General features: G+C 40.1%; 1 protein-coding gene and 1 pseudogene across 1 annotated transcript; one reads left to right on the top strand and one right to left on the bottom strand.

Moving 5' to 3' along the window:
* Positions 1–2,043: 2,043 nt before the first annotated feature.
* Positions 2,044–18,704, top strand: LOC130736008 (BTB/POZ domain-containing protein At3g08570-like; annotated as a pseudogene).
* Positions 18,705–19,545: 841 nt separating this feature from the next.
* LOC130735240 (4-hydroxybenzoate polyprenyltransferase, mitochondrial-like) lies at positions 19,546–22,762 on the bottom strand. The gene is made up of 7 exons (XM_057587315.1): positions 22,635–22,762; positions 22,309–22,378; positions 22,029–22,178; positions 21,519–21,654; positions 21,325–21,420; positions 20,805–20,876; positions 19,546–20,130 (listed from the first exon to the last, which is right to left on the bottom strand). The coding sequence occupies exons 2-7, from the start codon at positions 22,327–22,329 to the stop codon at positions 20,105–20,107; spliced, it is 501 nt and encodes a 166-aa protein (XP_057443298.1). The 5' UTR covers positions 22,330–22,378; positions 22,635–22,762; the 3' UTR covers positions 19,546–20,104.
* Positions 22,763–23,141: the final 379 nt, after the last annotated feature.

Here is a 23,141-nt window from a genome sequence, read left to right as displayed (position 1 = left end):
TGAGAGACGTTGCTGATCGATCCATATTGGTAGAAGCATATAGTCGCATTATAGGACACTAACAATTGATTATGTTTATATCTGCCTTAATTCTATGTGGTTAATTATGTTATTATCTGATTCAATTATATGTTGTTGATTTTGTTGATATCTGCCTTGAAATATATTGATAGCTTATTTATCGGAATGTTTTGGAGTTTTTGAAGTGACGATGTGGTGGATATTGTCCCACGTGATCGTCCCGTCTTTCGAGACGTTATCAAGTGGTAGTGGAGTGGATATTTTCACATGACTATCCCGTCCTTCGAGGCGTTACTTAGTGACAGTGGAGTGGATATTTTCACAGGACTGTCCCGTCTTGCGAGACGTTATTGTTTGATTGATATTGTTGAGGATTGTCGATATCTGAATTGACGTTATATTGATGAGGTTACTGATACCTGATTTAACGTTATATTGTTAAGGTCGTTGATATATGGTTTGATGTGATATTGTTGGGGTTGTTGACATCTGATTAGATGATATAGATTGAGGTTGTTGTTATTTGATTTGATGTTATATTGTTGAGATTATTGTCATATGATTTGATTCTATACTGTGGAGGTTGTGGATATCTGAGCTGTTATATGTTGCTCAGTTGATGTCTGAATAAATGTTACATTGTTAAGTTGTTGATATCTGAATTAACATATATGTTGTTAAGTTGTTGATATCTGAGTAGAAATATTGTTGAGGTTGTTGATAGTTGATTTAAATCTATATTGTTGAATATATGTCGTCATCTATCCTGAATTAGGTTGCTAGCGTATGTGCCATGTTGTGCACTTATATCTGAATAGCATGTTTTTCTCTTTCATGCGTGGTAATGGCATGGAGTTAACCCTTTCTATTTGCTACTTGTTGTTTGGCCGCTTAACGCTATTAGGCGATGGAGAATCTTCGATGGAGCTTGACCTTCGTACGAGTCGGAGAGGAGAACTTGAAGAACTGTGGAAGACTTGAAGAATATAGTCGGGTGTAGAGTTAGAGCCTTGAGTTAGAGAGCTAACCATTATTGGTTTAAGCTTGCATAACGGGTTTAGAAATTTATATTTGAGGTTTCGGGTACTCGCCTTGTTCAAGGCTTGATGTAAATCCCTTTGTAGTTGGGAGTATGCATGACATGTTTTGGAAATACATTTGAAAAGAAAAAAATATACGCATGGTTATAAATCATTTTGGAAAATATTGCATATTTACTTTAATAGGTTACTAAAGTGACACCCGAAAATCGAGGCGTTACAATCAGACTGTTCTTGAGCTTCTGATTGTGGAGCAGTGGACTGTTCTGTAGGTGAGATGTCTGAAGGTTGAGCTTCTTTGGAGATACCGTCATCTTCTTGATCAGATAGGTCAAGATTTAGAAAGTCTCTTACCAAACGATCAGTTGATTCGTTTGAGTGATCGTCAAACTTGAAATTGATGGATTCTTCTACTGCTTTCGTTCTAGAGTTGAAAACTCTGTAAGCTTTAGAGTGAGTAGAGTATCCTAAGAGAATTCCTTGATCATATTTGTTGTCGAACTTTCCAACGTTGTCTTTAGTATTGAGTATGAAGCATTTGCACCCAAAAGGATGAAAGTACGAAACAGTAGGACGTCTTCCACGCCATAGTTCATAAGGAGTTTTCTTCATCATAGGCTTCATGGATATTCTGTTCTGAATGTAGCATGCAGTTTCAATGGCTTCAGCCCAGAAGTATTTGGGTAGTGAGGTTTCACTCAGCATCGTTCTTGCCATTTCTTGAAGTGACCTATTCTTCCGTTCAGCAACTCCGTTTTGCTGAGGAGTTCTAGGAGCAGAGAACTGATGGGTTATCCCTTCTTGTTCACATAATTTTTCAAAGTATTCATTTACAAATTCTCCTCCTATATCACTGCGAATGGTTGTGATGCAGTATCCCTTTTCATTATGAACTCTTTAGTTGAATATCTTGAACGCTCGAAAGGTTTCATCTTTACTTGTTAGGAAGAAAACCCAACAAAATCTTGTGTAGTCATCGATTATGAAAATACAATATCTTCTTCCAGAAATACTAGCTACTCTAGTAGGACCAAACAAATCCATGTGTAACAGATCCAGAGGTTTGTTGGTGCTAACAAATCCTTGTAGGCTTGAGCTTGAAAGGAGGATAGCATTAAGGTTGGAAATGGTTTCACTTGATGATCTACTTATACCATCTCTGCAGAGTGGGGGTTCTTTGCTTGATGATACAGTTCACAGGCTACTGGTGAATTTCTTGCAGAGGATTGATGAGGAAGAAAGTGAAGATTATGGATATGAATTTGATGAGGTCGGTTCTTTTTTCCATGGTTCTCTGCTAAAAGTAGGGCAGCTTATGATGGAACTCCAAGTGACAAATGGGCTACAACACATGATGCCAGGCCCAAAGTCTGCCAGGTTTATGTTAGAAGGAAAAAAAAAGTGAATCATAGGGAATCTCTGAGCTGGATGAGAGAGAGAGGGTTTAGGGTGAGAAGTTAGTTACGGAAAGTGCGGAAGAGAGGTGAGGTGTGCGTGGGGGAGAGTCCTCATATAGGCCTTCTGTTAGTTGAGGAGGGGTATTGAGAGAATTAGCTAGTAAGAATTGGATAAAGGGTTCTTCTCTCTATAGGAGTATTATACTCTGGGGTAGAAGCTTGCTTCTGCATTTGTTTTCCTTTCTACCATTAATATTACTCCATTCTACTTTTCAGTACTCATTTCCTTTACTGTTACATTGGTTCCTAACAAATTGGTCCGACCTGCCGGATTCTTACGAGGCAAGTACCAGTGTTCGAACGTCGGTGCTTTGACAACGAATGCCACCGGCGAAGAAGATGGAGGCTAAGGTTGCAGCTCTCGAAACTGAAGTCGTCAACCTGCCCACAACTTTGATCACCATGCAGGAACAAGCTGAGAACAATCAGGCTCGCTTGTTGGACCTGTTAACACAACGATTGTCGAAGCAATCGGTGGAGAGTGTTGATCCTGGCAGTGCGATTAACCACTATGTGGCCAGATCTGAAACAGAGCAAGGAGGACCTTCCTATGTCTCAGGATGGACTCGCTTGGTTGGAGGCTTGTTGGATGAGTTCCGCAAATCCGCTAAGAAAGTGGAATTGCCCATGTTCAATGGAGAAGACCCAACGGGGTGGATCGCTCGCGCTGAAGTCTATTTCCATGTGATGGGTACCAGTCCAGCGGTGAAGGTGAACTTGGCTCACCTGTGCATGGAGGGCTCAACATTACACTATTTCAACTCGATGCTTCACCTAGATCCAGACTTGACTTGGGAGAAACTCACCAACGAGTTACTGGAGCGTTATGGCACTGCGAACAAAGGTGATGTCTATGAGCAACTCTCTGACCTGCAACAGAGAGGTACCGTCGACGATTACGTTAGAGAGTTTGAGCGATTACTCTCTCAAGCACCCAATCTACCTGATGAGCAGTACTTTGGGTACTTTATCCATGGTCTCCGGGAGGATATTCGTGCTCGGGTACGGAGTATGCGAGCGTTGGCGTCGCTCCCTCGTTCCCGTCTGATTCCGTTGGCCAAGGCTATATAAACGGAGCTCCATGGCCCGAATCACACAAGTTACGGGTCAAAAGGTGGAGGGACCCGACCCCATTACGGGACGGGTACGTTTACCCGCCTGGCCCAACACTCGGGTACCGAATCAGGCCCACCGGGTCGGGACTCTAACCAAGGATGGGTTGTGGTAAAGAACAAAGATGAAAAACACGAGCGATGAGAAGAGAAGTTTCTGTCGCGAGCAAATCCTCCAAATCGCGGAATCCGACACCTACCTTATCAGGAATTTTTTGATCGACGCCAGAAAGGTCTTTGTTTCAAATGTGGGGGGAAGTTCCATCCTCTCCATCAATGCCCTGATCGCCAGCTGCGGACGATGTTGATCGAGGATGGGGAAAGCGGAGATGACGAGGTTGAGGGGGGCGTAGAAACGGAGGAAGTAGATGCAACCGCGATTGATGGGGAGCTGAGCATGATGAAACTGGGAGCAGAACCAACCCATGCCCATATGATGAAGCTTCAGGGAACCTTGCAAGGAGTACCCATTCTGATCCTTGTTGATAGCGGAGCGACCCATAACTTCATCTCCAAGCAGGTGGATGAGGCGATGGGGTGGACCATACAAGCGACACCTGAAATGCGCATCCTGCTAGGCGATGGAAGCAAAGTGATGGCCAGTGGCAAATGCGAACAAGTCAGTATCGAGATCGGGGAGTACAACACCACTGTGGATACTATCCTATTTGACCTTGATGGTTTAGACTTGGTGTTGGGAGTGACATGGCTCGCTTCTTTGGGTGACATGCTTGTGAATTGGGGGAAGCAGACAATGCGGTTTCAACAAGAAGGAGTGTGGGTTTTCTTACAAGGGCAAAAAGGGGTACCATTGCAACAATTGGCTCTGCAGAGTTTCATTGAGTCTCCTCCCAACACCCTTGGTGAACTTGGACCCATGGGACCTCATTTACCAGACAAGTTTGCTGAGGAGCCAGAACGGTTATCAAAGGAGCAAGGTCACCAATTGTCTCTCCTCCTGGAACAATTTGAAGATGTGTTTGTCGCTCCAATGGGTCTGCCCCCAAAATGACAGAAAGACCATCAAATTACTCTGGTTCCAGGTCAGGGTCCTGTCAATGTCAGACCGTACAGTTACTCCCATCACCACAAGGACGAAATTGAAAAACAAGTCAGGGAAATGTTGAAATTGGGAATTATAAGACATAGTCAAAGCGCTTTCTCAAGTCCAGTGATCCTCGTGAAGAAGAAAGATAACACCTGGAGAATGTGTGTAGACTATAAGGAATTAAATAAAGCTATTGTTCCTGACAAGTTCCCGATTCCAGTGATCGATGAACTTCTGGATGAACTACATGGCGCGCGCTACTTCTCTAAACTAGACCTCAAATCTGGTTATCACCAAGTCCTGGTCAAGGAAACGGATGTCCATAAAACGGCTTTCAGAACACACGAAGGCCATTACGAATATATGGTCATGCTGTTTGGTTTAATGAACCCTCCTTCGACGTTCCAAGCTCTGATGAATGGAGTTTTCCGGGACCTGTTGCGACAGAGCGTCCTTGTATTTTTCGACGACATTTTGGTTTACAGTGCTAGCTGGACTTTGCATCTGCAACACTTGAAGGTAGTCCTGGGTCGCTTGCGAGAACAGAAGCTGGTGGCAAACCGCAAAAAGTGTACCTTCGCGCAAGACTCAGTAGAGTACTTGGGCCATATTGTCTCATCCCGAGGGGTAGCCATGGATCACAGCAAGGTTCAAAGTATTTTTGAATAGCCAATTCCTAAGAACGTGAAGGGAGTGCGTGGGTTTCTGGGATTAACCGACTATTACCGGAAATTCGTCAAAGATTACGGCAAAATTACAAGGTCGTTAACTGATCTCACAAAGAAAGAGGCTTTTAAGTGGAACCCCGAGGCCCAACAAGCTTTTGAAACCTTGAAGGCGCGCATGATCACCGAGCCAGTTTTGACTCTTCCCAATTTTTCCAAGCCATTTGTGATCGAAAGTGATGCTTCCGGGAATGGTGTGGGAGCTATACTGCTCCAGGAGAGCAAACCAATTGCTTACTTTAGTAAAGCTTTGAGTGCTAAGAACCTGACCAAGTCTGCCTATGAAAAGGAGTTGATGGCAATCGTCTTGGCAGTTCAACACTGGCGACCTTACGTTCTAGGGAGGAGATTCACTGTATGCACTGACCAGAGAAGTCTCCGCCAGCTGCTTCATGAACGAATTACGACTATGGATCAGCAAAACTGGGCTGCAAAGCTTTTGGGATATCAATTTGATATCATCTACAAGCCCGGGCCAACCAACAAAGGGGCTGATGCTATGAAGGCAGATTGGTTATGTCCGCTTCTTCCTATTGGATTCCAAAGTTGCTTCAGGAATTCCATGCCACTCCACAGGAAGGGCACTCTGGCTTCTATCGTACCTATTGCAGGCTTGCTGAAAATGTTTACTGGTTGACGAACGCACTGTCGTGATGCGTGCCAAAGTATTTTGCTTTGAATGCAGTACAAGGTGATGAACACCAGGATCGATCTCACAAGGACTTGATAAATTATTAATTGATATTAGAGTAAAACAAAACAATTAAAAAGGGGGTTTTTTGATTGATTTGATAGAAGGTAACAAACAGAAATTATAAGAGATTTAATTCAGATAAAAGAAAGTGTCAGTCATCAGATTATAACATTCAAGTGCAACAAACCTTCATTGGTTACAAAAGATTAATTCTTCCTTATTGTTTCCCTAATTCGTGAGAGTTGATTAACTAAGCGAAAATCAATTCACAGTTTCCTAAACTAAGCGATTAAGAAACAGTTACGGACTAACATGAACTAAGCGAACATGCATCGGACTCTTATTTCTAAAACTACGGAATTAAGCAAACCCTAGATCAGAAATAGAGATGAAGAGAATTAATAAAGAAGAAATTTGCATTAAGAACAGAACCTCAAGTTTGCAAACACAAGAATATTAAAAATCCTAAGACTGACTATGGAGTTTAGCAACTCATACTAGAAAAGATGGAGAGAGATATTAGGAGGAGGTGGAGGAGGTGATGGTGAGATGTGGTGAGGTGGTGGTAAGGTGGTGAGATCTAACAAAAGCCTAAACTCACTTATTTATACTAATAAATAAACTTGTTCATCAAGTAACAATCTTTGTTATCTAAATCTTTTCTAAATCTTCACAAAATCAGGCCCACATTAAGGAGTAAGCTGCTGAACAATCAGGCATTCGCGGGTCCCACAAGAAGTCTGAATCTTCAATTGAGGTAAACATGAGAGTTGTAGCTCTTTAAGTCAGCTTCGCGGGCCTTCAATCGGATCCTAATTCGGAGTTCTGTAGCCCAAGATATGATCATTTTAGTGCAGACTATTCCAGACTCGCGGGATTAGCGACAGCAACTTTGCAAGGCCATTCTGACCAAGTTAGAGGCTGATTCTAGAATTGTGCTGAACATTAAAGTTGTAGGGCTTCGAGTGAGCTTTCCAACGACATATTATGGGCCTTATTTCGATATCTCTAGCTCCATATTCAACCTGTTCTAGCAAAACAGTCACAGAAACTAAAAGTGTAGAATTAAGCTCTTTTCCATGAATAATCCAAATAAACACTAATGGTCAAAACATGGCTAAGTCCTAACAATTAAGCACAAAAATGTATATAATGAAGCTTAGAAAGACACACGTAAGGTGTATCAATTATGCGCTTATCAAATACCCCCACACTTAGCCTTTTGCACTCCTGGGCAAACCTTAACTTCAAAGAAGATTCAGAAAATCAATTATGATAACAAGTACTTCCTAAAACATAAAAACTCAGCTCACACTTATCTTTGAGAGGTAGAAATTCAGATTTATGAGCAAGAAAACAACCACTTCATTTTCCACAAAGATTAGACAAATTAGATTTCATCACCTACATTCCAAGCCAACAAGAAATCGCAAATTGAACATCAAAGTTGGATGCAAGTGTTATACTCTCTACTCTCAAGTGTTTGGGCTTGTGTTTAATCATGCTTAAGCAACTCTCATCATCTCATGAAAACATGCATCTATCATAGGCTTGACAAGATTCTAACACACCAATTAAATTGAACAAATGCATACAAAGATCAAAGGACTTTTGAAGGTTGTACTGAGGCTAAGGTCAAGGAAGGATTTATGAAAGATATTCAGAGTTAAAACCTCAGGAAAAATAAGAGCAATGAGGAATAATTCAATGAAACTTACTCACAACCCCAAGAATTAACACATTCTTCATTTTCACAACTTCTTTTTATAACATTCACTTCTTTTCCTTTTGTAAGAGTACCTTCCTTCACTTTGTAACTTCACTTTTTTTTTCTTTTTTTTTCATTTTTGACATTTGCATATTTTTCTTGTTTTTCTTTCAACTTTTTTTTTTTTGTTTTGCTTGCTTACAATTTATCCACAAGGAAGGTACCTCTTTAGAGAAACTTAGACCATGCATTCAAATAAATCACCCCCGCACTTGTTGAATACTCATTCCCAAGTCAACTCCAAAGCTCTTACATTTCCTAAGGTAAGGTATCATCATTGCTTTTCACTTAGGCTTGTAATGAGCTACAAAAGAATAGAGATATTAGGCTCAAAGGGGTTAAAACAAAGGTTAAAACATGCAAGGTTAGCTTTTTAGGCCAGTAGCTTAATGAAAAAGAATGCCTTATCACATCAAAGTATGAAAATGAACAACAATTTGAGTCAGAATCAAATCAAGTTCTGCAGTGCATATAAACATGAGGAAATCACACAAGAAAGAAGAGAATCATGGCAAAGATATTACCATTCAAGTGTTTGGTCCAAAATCTCACAAGGTAGTCTCACATGGCAAGCATATAACACAATGAATCCAACAAATCAGTTCTCAATGCAAATCATGATGAACTCAAAATGCAAGCAACTTCATCCAAAAGAGACATGAAACTTAACAGAAAAGTGGTTACATTGCTCACAAACTCAGCATCTCTAAAACTCATTGAAAAAGTGTGAACTATTTTATTGAAAACAATAAAAACAAAGCAAATAAATTGAAATTGCAAACTATCCTAACTGAGGTTCTACTACTCCTAAATAAGATTCCCACCCCCACACTTAAATCACACATTGTCCACAATGTGAGGCACAAATCATCAAATAAATTAGACAAGTGAAATAAAAGAGAAAGGTTAGAAAAAACCAGGGATCAAGGGAGCTGGTGAGGCATGAAACCTGGTAATGCTTTGAAAATGCTATCACCTGGATCTGGTGGAGGCCTTGCATTAAGCGGAAGCTCATAGTCTTGAGGCACAACAACAACAATCCACAAGTCAGGTGGCTTTGGAGGGATCTCCTCATCAAAAGGCTGAACAAACACAAACTGCTTTCTAGCACCTTCAGCATGTCTCATGACAATGATCAGTTTCAGTGAAAACTTTTTTCGAGCATGTGTATCACCTGAAATAAGAGTAAATGAAAAATTAGTACATTCAACAATCAACTCTTCGTCTGGAGGCTTCGGTAGAGGTTTCAAAAAGTATTCCTCCATTGAGGTGGGCTCCTTGCAATCAACGGACTCTCCAATAAGCACGACTTTATCAAAAATATCTAGATTAATTAAAAGCGGCTTATGTGGAAAAATTGCTAATTTAGATCTACGTTCTACATCCATCTTTTTAACTTCATCCACTGCAAAACACTTCTTGAAATCATCCAACAACTTATTTTCTTCTTCACCATGATACATCTTCTCATTCTCATAAGTTCTTTGTGGAAGAGGGAGATGTATTTCTTGTTGGTTGGCTTCATCATTAGAATCAGCATCAGAAGCAAAATCAACTTCAAACTCACTAGCATCACTAGAACCATTAGTCTTAGCATCAAGATGAGTATCATCACAAGGATTAACTTCATCAGCAATCTCTGCATCAGCTTCATGTTGCAACGTGGGAGCGCGTGCAACTAGCTCGTTAACTGGAGCTTGTGAATTCGCAGTATCTTGCAGGTGTTGATTAGCATTTGCATTGAGATTTGCAGACATTTGGTTCAACATGTCTTGAATTTCTTGCAATATGGAAGGTTCCTCGTGTCGAGGTTGTTGAAACTGGGCTTGGTTTGCTTCATATTGCTTTGAAAGGTCTTCCAAAAATTGGGGTGGATCATTCCAAGGTTGATGGAATTCCTCTTGTGAATGATGTGGATCATGAAAAGGATATTGAAATTCCTCTTGCAGGTAGTAGCATGGTGGTGCATATATAGGCTGTTGGAATTGCCCTTGTGGATGATAGCAAGGTGGGTCACACCAAATATTTTCAAAATTCTCTTGTGGATAACATTGAGGTGACTCAAACTGTTGTTGATGGCTCTTGAGCAACATTTGTGTAACAGAAAATTGTATATCGTCGAGTTTGGCTTCTAGCTCATCAAGTTTAGCTTCCATCACTGCAAAAGCTCCACAAACCAACACTTGTTCCCTTACTTCCAAAAAAAATTTCACCACAAACAAAGATAATTAAAAAAAAATGTTAGTGGAAAAGAAAAAAAAACGTTAGTAACGAAAAAAAAAGAAAAAAAAAATCTAAAACAAAAAACGTAATTATCTCTGAAACGAAAAAAAACTAAAGTTAGTATACGGAAACAAAACAAATAGTAATAATAATAAGAATAATATTAAATGGAAAGAAGATAAAAAAGATAGCAAAATAAAATAAAAGAGAGAAAAGATATAGAAAGAAGAAAGAAGATAGAGATATAAAAAAATAAAGGATAGAAAAGAGAATTAAAAGATATGAGATTGAGATCAAAGATATGAGATAGATATAAAAGAAAAGATATAAAACCAAAAACAACCTATAATCTAATAAATAAAATAAAATATAATAAATAAAATAAAATCTAATAGTAACCGCTGCTCTTTTATTTTATTTTTTTTAATAAAAACGAAAATAAAAATATAAAATATAAAAATAAAATAAATTAAACTAAAAACGAAAAAAAATACTCTAAGAACAATTAATAATCACCGAAGTCCCCGGCAACGGCGTCAATTTGACGAACGCACTGTCGTGATGCGTGCCAAAGTATTTTGCTTTGAATGCAGTACAAGGTGATGAACACCAGGATCGATCTCACAAGGACTTGATAAATTATTAATTGATATTAGAGTAAAACAAAACAATTAAAAAGGGGGTTTTTTGATTGATTTGATAGAAGGTAACAAACAGAAATTATAAGAGATTTAATTCAGATAAAAGAAAGTGTCAGTCATCGGATTATAACATTCAAGTGCAACAAACCTTCATTGGTTACAAAAGATTAATTCTTCCTTATTGTTTCCCTAATTCGTGAGAGTTGATTAACTAAGCGAAAATCAATTCACAGTTTCCTAAACTAAGCGATTAAGAAACAGTTACGGACTAACATGAACTAAACGAACATGCATCAACTCTTATTTCTAAAACTACGGAATTAAGCAAACCCTAGATCAGAAATAGAGATGAAGAGAATTAATAAAGAAGAAATTTGCATTAAGAACAGAACCTCAAGTTTGCAAACACAAGAATATTAAAAATCCTAAGACTAACTATGGAGTTTAGCAACTCATACTAGAAAAGATGGAGAGAGATATTAGGAGGAGGTGGAGGAGGTGATGGTGAGATGTGGTGAGGTGGTGGTAAGGTGGTGAGATCTAACAAAAGCCTAAACTCACTTATTTATACTAATAAATAAATGTAAGGCCCAAGTTTTAACGCTTTGGATAAGTGAATAAAATAAAAGAGTTATTTGATTAAGATAAATTTGGGAAGGAAAGAGGTTCAGGAAAAGTCCAAGAATGTATCGAAAAACCGAAAGAGTTATAGCACGACTAACATACGCTTAATCCTAGGTCGAAGGTATTAGTGAATAGTTAATTTACGCTTTAGGACACGATGGAAACTAATTCCAAAAAAATCCTCAGAGAAATGTTAGAACTTCTCTTTTCCGTCCTTAAACAACCATTTCGATGCGAAATCCTGGAAAGTACGAACGTCAAATTCCAATTCTCGGAAGTTTGCCGAAACGGAATCCCTGATAGTTCGAAAAACCTAAGATCGACAGACGATGAAGACTTTTTCTATCCGGAAACTCAAATGAAGATTCCACCCGCGTTCTCCTACTTCTCTCATCGTTCCTAATCTTTCTTCAGAAGGAAGTTTTCTCATCCGACGATCACTGCAAAAAGTAGTTTTTCGGGATAAACCGACTTGCACCGACTTATGCCGATTTTGGATCTTTTGGTTTAATTCCAAGAATCCTGTTTTGAGTTCTGGAATTCTGTCGCCAGAACCTATCTTAGAATGCGCAGAGGAACGCGCAGGAAAAATCGGAATCGCAAAAAAATCATTTTTCCGTTTTTTCCAAAACCTATAAATAGCTTGAAAATTAGATTTTTTGCAAAAAAACCCATTTTCCCCACCCCCAAAACCGCGAGTTCCTAGAGAGAGAGAGAGATCCGGATCTTCGTCGTTTCTTGCCCGTTTGCTTCACCGATCGTCACTAATCGAAGACCTCGAGGTAGGTAATCTATACTCTCCTTCGAATCGTCGTTTCTGTCCATTTCTCCTGCGACTTTCTGAGTTCAAAATTTTGAGGTTTTTGAAAAACTGTTCAAATCAGCTGATTTCAGCGTCTAAACTTCTTCCCTGCATGCTCCTGAGCGTGTTCTGCGGATTAGATTTTGTCAAATGTCGACGAAATGCCGCCGGGATCAATTTCTACCCTAAATACCCATTTTTCGGCAAAGTCGCAACCTTTACGCTCTAATCTATCGACTTGGCTTAGTGCTAGTAGGATTTGTCGTCATAAACGTCGTTGTGGACGTCCCCATCCAATTTGTTTTTCAAAAATCCAATTTTGAAATTCTGAGCTAAAAATAATGACCAAACTGCCCCTATATCAGTTTTCGATCCGAAAATTTTTCCGAGCCTAGAACCGTCTTAGTTACGGCTTATGTTAACCTAGGAACCAAGTTTGATCGAAGAAAAATCGACCCTCCCAATTAAGGAAAGTGGCCGAGAGCTATATCAAGGGGGGAGGAGAATCCGATTTTTCGAAAACTTGTCTTAACGCGTTAGATTGTCGTACCAAGGAGGTAGTAGTGTACTGTGTAACCCTAGGACTCTTTGATTGCTGAGTTTCTGACTCTTGGTGTTGATTTCTGTGATTTTTGCTTAAGGTTCGTTTGAGGAGATTCCCAGAAATCAAGGAGAAGAGTTTGGAGAACATCTTGAGGAAGAAGCTGGAAGACCCACCGGTGAGGGCTACTCTCTGAATTACTAGATAATGCTTTAGGTGTCGACAAGTTCGACTTGATCTATGTGTTATGCACTTAATTGCTAAATGTCTGAATTGTTCTCTGAGGCTTCGGCCGACCTTGTTGAGTACTTGAGGCCATGATATTGTGTGCTAAATGATTCACATGCTATGTGCTACATGGTTAACTTAGGATGTGTTGGAATATGCTGTTTATGCTTTTGACTGAGCTGTTTTATTTATGCTATTCCACTTGTACCTGAGATTCTGAAGAGTGAGGTTTACGGGCAGGTCATGCCGAATTTTTATGAGATTTTGAGAGAGTTTTAAAAGGACGAACGGAGTTCGGACCTTGTCATGCTCCAATGGATCGAGACCTTCTCAGGGAATTACTTGGGTTTATGGGAACTTTGAAACTCATAGGGAATACGATAAGACTAAAAAGAGCTATTTTTATAAAGAAAATTCATAAGATATTAAACAACCTCTAAACCTTTAAATAAAGATAACAATCTCGGATGCAAGCTTTGGATTGAAGTTTAGTTTTGGAAAACGAGAAGTGTCGTCGGATCCAAGTGTTGAGAAGATTTCGAGTTCTGGGTATGTTGATACTCATTCGCTCTGGGAGCAGTTTGTTTAGCCATCCAAGGGATGAGCCGAGAAGCTTCACGGAGGTGTGAGACCTTGTGAATGCGTGATACTCCACTGAGGCGTGAGACCTTGTGGAAAGCATGGATCTTCACTGAGGCGTGAGACCTCGTGAACAGCATGAAACTTCATTGAAGCGTGAGACTTCGTGCAAGTGTGTAAATTCACTGAGGCGTGAGACCTTGTGAAAGCATAAAACTTCACTGAAGCGTGAGACTTTGTGAATGTGTGAGACTCCACAGAAGCGAGAGACTTCGTGAGAGCATTGATGACTCGAAGAGTTGTCGTGAGTGGTTGCACTCTTTTGTTTATGATTAATTGTATTTTGTCGCAGAATCGACATTTACCTTAGGGTATTCTTTTAGAGACTTTAAGTTATCTAGAACACGTGGCGACGTGTCGGGTGAGGTCGGAGACGTTGTTTGGCTAATCACTTGCATTCATGCACTCATTTTGAGGTTAATACACGGCGTGATACCGGACCTCGGTGGATTCCAAAATGGTCATAAGACCCGGATTTCCATATTTAGGACACTACGGTGGTCCTCAGTAGCAGACGGAATGGCAGACCTACGGGTTCACTGCTGATCTGACTACTTTTGTGTGGTGTAAGAGACACGCGAGCAGGAAGGTACCCACCGTGGCTGGTGTTAGGGCCGCCTCGTTGATGTCCATCCTTCTTCCGGAATGCATTTTGTTACCCAGCATTGCATTTCATGCAACATACATGCTGACTTAGTTGCTGAGTGTGATTGGTAACTGTTTATCCTATTTTTGAGGCATGCTACTTGTTTTTATGGCTCTTTATATTCATTGTGATACATGCAACCCTAGGAAGCTATCCCAAACGTATAAGCCTGAGAGGCGAGTATTTATTATCCTATAATTATATCTGGTTTTATTAATTATATAATTCTTTGGAGTTGACCCTCGCGTCTGCTGTGTGTGTTTGGGCGGACTACGCCATTTGTCAGATGAGTATGGGGGATTGGTTTACCATGGTCAGCCCGTCGGGGGGGACCAGGTACGAGATGCTTGATCAAGACGACCCAGGTGCATGGGTGGTCGATCCCGAGGGCCACCGTGCGACCTACACCGGTCGGATCATGGAGGACCGTGTCGACCGATTTGGACGCTTGACGGAGGGAGTGATGAGGAGGCACATAGTGAGCTTCAACCTGCCTCCAGGAGTACACTGTGGACCCGGCTTGGGAGTACCTCCACCGCCACCATCCCCTTCAGATGATGAGGACCCCTCTGAGGAGGTGCCAGTAGGTGGGGCTTCGACGGAGTCTAGTCCGTCTACTGCTGCTGCTGTCGTCGCGGATCTCGTTCCGGGCCCCGAGCCCGAGAGTCAAGTGCAGGAGCGCATTAGGGTGGACAGAGAGGGCAGTGTTGAGTACGTCGACCTAGTCGTCCTGGATGCAGATTCGGATGACGACCGCGCTAGCGTGTAGGATCGAGTGCTAGTGTGGGCTCCTCGGGTAGGGATAGTGTAGGAGTAGTGTCGATGCTCTGACCGTCATGTTTCCGTTTTTGGGGACAGGGTAGTTTTCCTACCGGTAGCTTTTGTGTGGTTTCCTATGGAGATCACAGAGAGCTGGTTGGATTTAGGGGGTCTTTTCTTAGGCCGCTGGGCCAACTTGCTCTCAGATTTTGTAGTTTAGTGTTGCGGACACAGTATCTTTATCTTGGACTGTACATATTGCCTTCGGGCGTTACTCTTTTTCTGTCACCCGTCACTGGAGGTTACTCGTGACGTGGTAGTGTTTAGCGAGGCATGTATATATAGTTGTATAGTAGTTCCTTTTATCTTTTGTTGGGGAGTTTTATTGCTTTCTGTCTTTAGTTATATTGTCGAAAAAAAATAATTCACGTTTTTCCGCTTAAAGTATTTTCTTTTGGTTACTAAAGTGACGCCACCGAAATCGGGGTGTTACAATAAACTTGTTCATCAAGTAACAATCTTTGTTATCTAAATCTTTTCTAAATCTTCACAAAATCAGGCCCACATTAAGGAGTAAGCTGCTGAACAATCAGGCATTCGCGGGTCCCACAAGAAGTCTGAATCTTCAATTGAGGTAAACATGAGAGTTGTAGCTCTTTAAGTCAGCTTCGCGGGCCTTTAATCGGATCCTAATTCGGAGTTCTGTAGCCCAAGATATGATCATTTTAGTGCAGACTATTCCAGACTCGCGGGATTAGCGACAGCAACTTTGCAAGGCCATTCTGACCAAGTTAGAGGCTGATTCTAGAATTGTGCTGAACATTAAAGTTGTAGGGCTTCGAGTGAGCTTTCCAACGACATATTATGGGCCTTATTTCGATATCTCTAGCTCCATATTCAACCTGTTCTAGCAAAACAGTCACAGAAACTAAAAGTGTAGAATTAAGCTCTTTTCCATGAATAATCCAAATAAACACTAATGGTCAAAACATGGCTAAGTCCTAACAATTAAGCACAAAAATGTATATAATGAAGCTTAGAAAGACACACGTAAGGTGTATCAATTATGCGCTTATCACTGGTTGGCATGAAGGGAGTGGTTCAACAGTTTGTCAAGGGTTGTGATGTCTGCCAACGCCAAAAATACTTGGCTGCGTCACCAGGAGGTTTACTCCAGCCTCTCCCCATTCCTGAGAAAATTTGGGAGGAATTATCCATGGATTTTGTCACGGGTTTGCCTAAAGTCAAAGGCGTTGATGCGGTTTTTGTAGTGGTTGATCGTCTCTCAAAGTATGCTCACTTCATTCCTTTGAAACACCCCACTTCAGCCCGCGGCATAGCAGAAAGTTTTATCAGGGAAGTGGTGCGTCTCCATGGCATTCCTAAAGCAATAGTAAGTGACCGTGATCCTATCTTTGTCAGCCATTTCTGGGTTGAGTTGTTTAAATTGCAGGGTACTCATTTGACCATGAGTACTGCTTACCATCCGGAGACGGATGGCCAAACCGAGGTCATAAACCGCTGTTTGGAGACATATTTGCGATGCTTTATAACGGGCCAACCTCGCACCTGGGTTCATTGGCTGCCATTGGCAGAATATTGGTATAATACAACATACCACGTTTCTACTGGAGTCTCACCCTTTGAGGTGGTTTATGGTCGTGCCCCACCAACTATGTTGCGCTTCTCCATGGGGGAAACGAAGGTGGAAGTTGTGGCTCGAGAGCTAGTGGATAGGGACGAAGCTTTGAGACAACTTAAGAATCACCTTCTCCGTGCTCAGGGTCAAATGAAATTTCAAGCTGATAAGAAACGCAAAGACCGCCAGTTTGAGCTAGGTGAATGGGTGTTTGTGAAATTAAGGCCTCATCGACAACAATCTGTAGCTCAGCGCATCAACCCCAAACTTTCCCCGCGTTACTATGGGCCTTTTGAAATTCTGGAACGCATTGGGGCAGTGGCGTACAGGCTGCGTTTACCTTCCACTTCTCGCATCCACCTTGTGTTCCACGTCTCACTGTTGAAGAAGGCTATTGGCAGCTATTCGGTAGAAAAAGAGTTACCGGAGGGACTTGAGGCTGAAATTCCAACCACGGTAGCACCGGGTAGTATACTGGCATCTCGCACTATACACCAACATGGAGAGGACATTAAACAACATCTGGTGCAATGGCAAGGGAAGAGTGTGGATGAAGCTACTTGGGAGGATGAGTACACTCTTTCAAACCAATTTCCCACTTTCAACCTTGAGGACAAGGTTATGTCTCAACCCGGTGGCATTGATGGAACTCCAAGTGACAAATGGGCTACAACACATGAGGCCAGGCCCAAAGTCTGACAGGTTTATGTTAGAAGGAACAAAAAAGAGTGAATCATAGGGAATCTCTGAGCTGGATGAGAGAGAGAGGGTTTAGGGTGAGAAGTTAGTTACGGAAAGTGCGGAAGAGAGGTGAGGTGTGCGTGGGGGAGAGTCCTCATATAGGCCTTCTGTTAGTTGAGGAGGGGTATTGAGAGAATTAGCTAGTAAGAATTGGATAGAGGGTTCTTCTCTCTATAGGAGTATTATACTCTGGGGTAGAAGCTTGCTTCTGCATTTGTTTTCCTTTCTACCATTAATATTACTCCATTCTACTTTTCAGTACTCATTTCCTTTACTGTTACATTGGTTCCTAACAGCTTATGGATGCTTATTTAGCATAAATTGCTCCTGATCCTTGCTTAAGTCTACCGAAATTCATTGCTTTGATAGTGGCACTTCCTATTTATGCTCGTGTCATTGATGATGGCCTATGTAGAGTTGTCGACATTTATTTGAAGGTAAATTTGCTTCAACTAAAGGGAAAATCCTTGTCTGTTTCTAATAGTTATAGCATTTTTGGATCAACTTCTCTTTCATCAGAATCAGTTCTACAACTCAGATCCCCAGAATTGATTTTGACTTCAAAATTTAATATAAGGGGTTTCCAAACACGCACTTGAGAGCACATTCTAGTCAAACTTCATTCTCAATCATGCAACAGTTACACTTACAAAACAAAGGGAATTACTATTCGTTTAGCGGGTTTCTCTCCCTGAACCAATCACATGCAGGTGGGCTGGTGAAGGGAGAGAAAAACGTGATTCGAATAGTAATCCCCAAAAACTAATCAGTTAAGTGTGTTTGTTATTCATTTTTCCTTCTTCATGTTGACAAAACACAACACCTCTTTTTGTTCAGGCACATACAACATTGACAGAACAAGAATGCAAGAAGCTTTGCAAGTTTATAGACTGCCAGAAGCTGTCTCAAGAAGCATGCAACCATGCTGCCCAGAACGATAGGTTTCCAGTGCAGATGGTGGTGCAAGTCCTGTATGTTGAGCAGCTGCGTTTGAAGAATGCGCTGTCAGGGAGTTCAGGAGATGGGCTGCTATCATAGAGAATAAGCAGCGGTGTTCCAAGTGCTGCCATGTCGCCAAGGGAAATCTACGCTTCTCTGCGGCGGGAGAACCGAGAGCTGAAGCTAGAGATTTCGAGATTGAGGGTGAGGCTGAGTGAGTTGGAGAAGGAGCAGATGTTCATGAAACAAGGCATGATTCATAAGGTGGGAAATGGAAGAACATTCTTAACCTCTATTTCTAAGGGGATAGGGAGAATTGCCATGTTTAGCAGTCAAGGTCGAGGTAAACGCCAGAAATCGGTTAGGAAGTCTAGGGAGGGTAAAACTGGGAGGAGTAGGAGATACTCTGTCTCATAGATATCGTTCTTCTTCTTCTTCTAAGTTTAGCTTTTACATAACCCTCTATTTAAACCTTTTCAGGTTATCACAACTTGTAAATGAGTTGGTCAAAAGTTCCCCTTAATCTTTAGTCCTTAGTCTCACACTTGAACTTCAACACTTCACTCTTCTTCTACCGCGCTATATCCAATTTCTGTTGCTAAGCTAAGGTCTTAGACATGGACACTACTTACTGCAAGCCACTGACGGGAAGCTTCAATAAACAACATTTTTCAAGATATGTAGCATTTGGACCACAAAACAAAAAAGATATGCAGCATCACCTTGTTAAACTGCCATACCCTAACAATGATGCAACGTACTTCTTTCTTTTTAAACATGCTCCTTAGAATGCTTGAAGAGAAAAACTTAGCATATGCAACCAAATAACAAGAAATTACTCCCCATAATTTATGGTTCTATAACTTCTCATACAGTAAAAATAAATCCTAACTTGGCTTGTGGAAACCAATTGATGACATGAGTAATTGTTTTGATCCACTCTGCCAAAGACCTCGTTAGCATGTTATCGGCTTGAAACAAGCTTCACAAATCTTCAAACTCTTTTATGGCATGTTTGGTTCAACCATGGAAAGCTATATTCATTTTTTGGGAGAGTTTCTAGAGTTACCCTGCTTTGAACTCTGTCACCACTAATCCATGCACGCTAGTTGCAAACACTGAGGCATGTTATTATCTATGGAAAAAGAAAACATAGACATTAACTTGTACAACATTCCAAAGATATGTGCTCTATTCTGTTGTCAATGCAGAGAGACGAATCTTTGTAACAACTTTTATTTTCAATCTTGTTCTTGAATTGTATTACAAGTTTTTCAATGTGTCTGATTTTTCTTACATGAAAAATACCCCATGTACCGCCAATAATCAATAATTAAAGTCATTATGTAACAAATATGATGCCCTTTTACTCGTCTAAACCTGAGTGGACTAATTGATAGGTACCCGCCATTAAAGAAGAAAAGTAAACTGAAGTAACGCTAAGAATTTACAGGTTACTTGAGAGAGCATAAATGATCCCAAAGATGTTATTTCTCTCTAAGTCTCTCTTATTTATAACATTCTCGCTCACTCTCTCAAACCAACTAAAACTATCTCAACTAACTAAGTAAATTAATAACTAATTAACCAAGGGCGCCTATCAATACTCTGCCCCTGAACATTCACCGACTCCATAGCTTGAACCTTCAAATGGCAGCTACTGTGCCTTGGCATCTCCCGCTTGCAGTATTTTCCAATAATTCAAACTGGGAAGGTTCCCTGTTGATTTCTTTGTCACAAGTCACAACCTCAAGTCTAAGGAGATCCAGTGTCCAGGTTGTGCACACCAAAAGACAATCATGTACTTCTTTCAAGTCTTATTCATGTAAGCTCACAGTGCCTTCTGCAGATATATTGAAGGAAACTATTTAATAACTAGTTCATCAAGTCAATCAACTAGTTAACCATACAACAAATTGTCGTTGACATATAATGACACATAAGCGCCTCCATTAGCTTCATCAAACACCACCAAAATGAACCTTCAAGTTTAATTACAGGAATACTAACATTAACATCCTCTATGACACATGCTGTCTAACACGCGCTTTATTATTGAGAAAAATTAACAGTTTCACCATCAATTAAGGGGATCCACATAAAAATTACTCAATAATAAAACAATAACAACAACCAAGCACTTTTCAACTAGGTGGGGTCATCTTTAAGAATCATGCCACATCATACTTTCCTCATGTACTAAGAAGTGTGATTAAAACTTAAAAGTAAAAAAGTGTGTCAAAGAGTTAGTTGTTAGCAACTCTTGTATGATTACTGGCTCCTGACTCTTCTACTTCAACTGTTTCACTGAATTATCTCAAGGAAACTAGATTTTGATAAAACTAATGATAATAGAACATATTTAAACATGTAATACGAAGTGGTCTTTTAAAACATGGTATAGAAGAAAAACGTACAGAAGTTTACGAAGATGTAATCAGATACGTCATAGGAAGGTCATATTTGGAATGCGCACAGTGTTTGATTTGCTATTCCAATATTATAGGCAAAATTTACCACTGTGATGAAAGCCTCCCAGCAAGGATCCCACCAAATACGATAGCTCCAAACCACTTATTTGAGACAAATCTGAAGAGATGGGAAAAAAAATAGGTACAAAAGTCAGGTCATATGTTCAACTTTTAAGAGAATTGAAATGAACTTTATACTGTAATTAAGCTAATTAATACATCAGAAGCTTTTTACCATATTGCAATCAACATTAAAACACCTAAAAAATAGAGCAATCACTACATTTTGGAGGGTTTCCTATTGAGCTCTGAGGACACAAAACTAAATATGCCATCAAGTCTTAGTAGCAAAGTCATAAAATTATGTTTTTAAAAAACTGAAAATTAATTTTGAAGAAGTTTATGATAATCTCAAATTTGCTTTTCCATGGCATTGGCCATTAGAAAAATAAAAACATTGTGACGCTCCAACTGATGTTCAAGCCAATAAAGTAATATTTGAGATCCTATCAGAAGATGGGCTGTTTGGATAATTAAATCATTAACTTAAATACTGCCAAACATACTTCCTATTGCAATCAGCACGCGATGAAAGGTCAACTTCCATACTTGCCAGCCCAAGTGTCCGGATGCAGCAGCTAGACATGCATAATATGGCCAACCTGCTCCAGTCATATGAATCAGGAGGTAAAAAAACCATCATTGCAACCCAAATAGTCATGAGAATAGAGAACAGGATGATATTTATAAAAAAAGATACCTAGTTCAGCATTAAAACCACTGAGAGCAACATTACCAAGGCATGCAAACCCAAAACCAGTAATCCATTCTTTTGTCAAATCACCAAAGCGTAAAGCTGTTGATTTAACTCCCACTTTTAGGTCATCTTCTTTATCCTGCATGCCAAGGATAGAAAACATCATTAGACGGCACACGAATTTTGATAACACTGCTTTATTCATGTGGACAATACCAAGCAGTCTTGTCATTGAGTTCTTTGTTTGATAACACCTAAACTGTTAGAGACAATATAATCGTCTGAACATGGTTGAAATGCAAATCATATCATTACTTTTACACATCCCATATCTGAAGAAGAGCATTTTAAGCCCATCAACATGAAGAAGTGCAGTAATAAGAAGCAAAAAACACGTAAAGCCATCTTCTTGCCAGATCCCATACATTAATGCAATAAAGAAACAATTAAAAGACAGAACAGAGGAGCAAAGTCACAGGGCTTACATCTTTCAAGAAGAAATGCTGTTTTTACCTGATGTGCATAGATAGTATCATACACAAGGGTCCAAAAAACTCCAGAGGCATAAAGTGGCAGCATAATAGACGGATCCAGACTTCCTTTAATTGCTGCCCATCCTAACAAAGCCCCCCAATTAAAGGTAAACCCTAGATAGGCTTGAGACTAACCAGTAACCAATATAGCATCAGAGCGCCATATAAAATCATAATGAGATTATGCATCAAAGGTAATAACAAAGTAAAAACAAAAACAAAACCAGTCAGAAGAAATTAGAAATGAGAAAAATCATTACCCAGAATGTAAACCTCTTCATAAGGGGATACAAGAAGACGAGAAACAAGGATGAAGCACCCAAAACACAGCTGTGAAAAGTACGCAAGCCAAAAAAATATTAGAAATATTAGCAAGATCCATTCGTTCACACTTCATCTGAATTTAAATATGCCTGCAAAGGAGATAATGCCAACATGCACACTCAAGTTTAGGGATGCATAGCAATTGCAAGTTACTTGAAGGCTTGAAGCAAAATTCTCTTTTGAAGAAAAGGGATCAGTCTTTGTCCAGAACACAACAATGTTCTCAGTTTTGCAGGATATATACTATATAGAAACACTTTACCTTCTTTCTTAGATAGGGTTCGGAAGTGGATATAGCCAGTGCTATATCTTCCTTGTGCAATTGAATCAATTTTAAATAATTGAATCAATTTTGACAACACTAATATGCAGTAGAGGCTAGTATGCAGGAGACGCACCTGCTAAGCTACTTTGATAAAGAAACAGTCTTGGTAATAAAGAAAAAGTCACCTACTTTACGTGCCAGAAGTTCAAAAGAGATTATCTTTCACATTGTGTGCATTTTAACCTACTTTCCTCCCTTTTTTTAATACATTCAAGGTCTCTTCAAGGGAACAGTCTTGGTAAATTTGTCTGCCAGCTTTTGTGATCAGGACTATACTACCATAATGAAGGACATGCACCACAGATCATGAATCTTAAGGCGCTATCTTCTTCTTAGTTAATCAAGATATTACATATTTAATCGCCTATGTCCCAACATAACACACATAGACCCTAGAGGCCTAGACATATATTTTGGCAATTCAAAATTTACTTACCTATAATT

This window comes from Lotus japonicus, chromosome 2 (genome assembly GCF_012489685.1).
Source record: "Lotus japonicus ecotype B-129 chromosome 2, LjGifu_v1.2".
Taxonomy (NCBI): domain Eukaryota; kingdom Viridiplantae; phylum Streptophyta; class Magnoliopsida; order Fabales; family Fabaceae; genus Lotus; species Lotus japonicus.
This window is presented reverse-complemented; position numbering and strand designations above follow the sequence as displayed.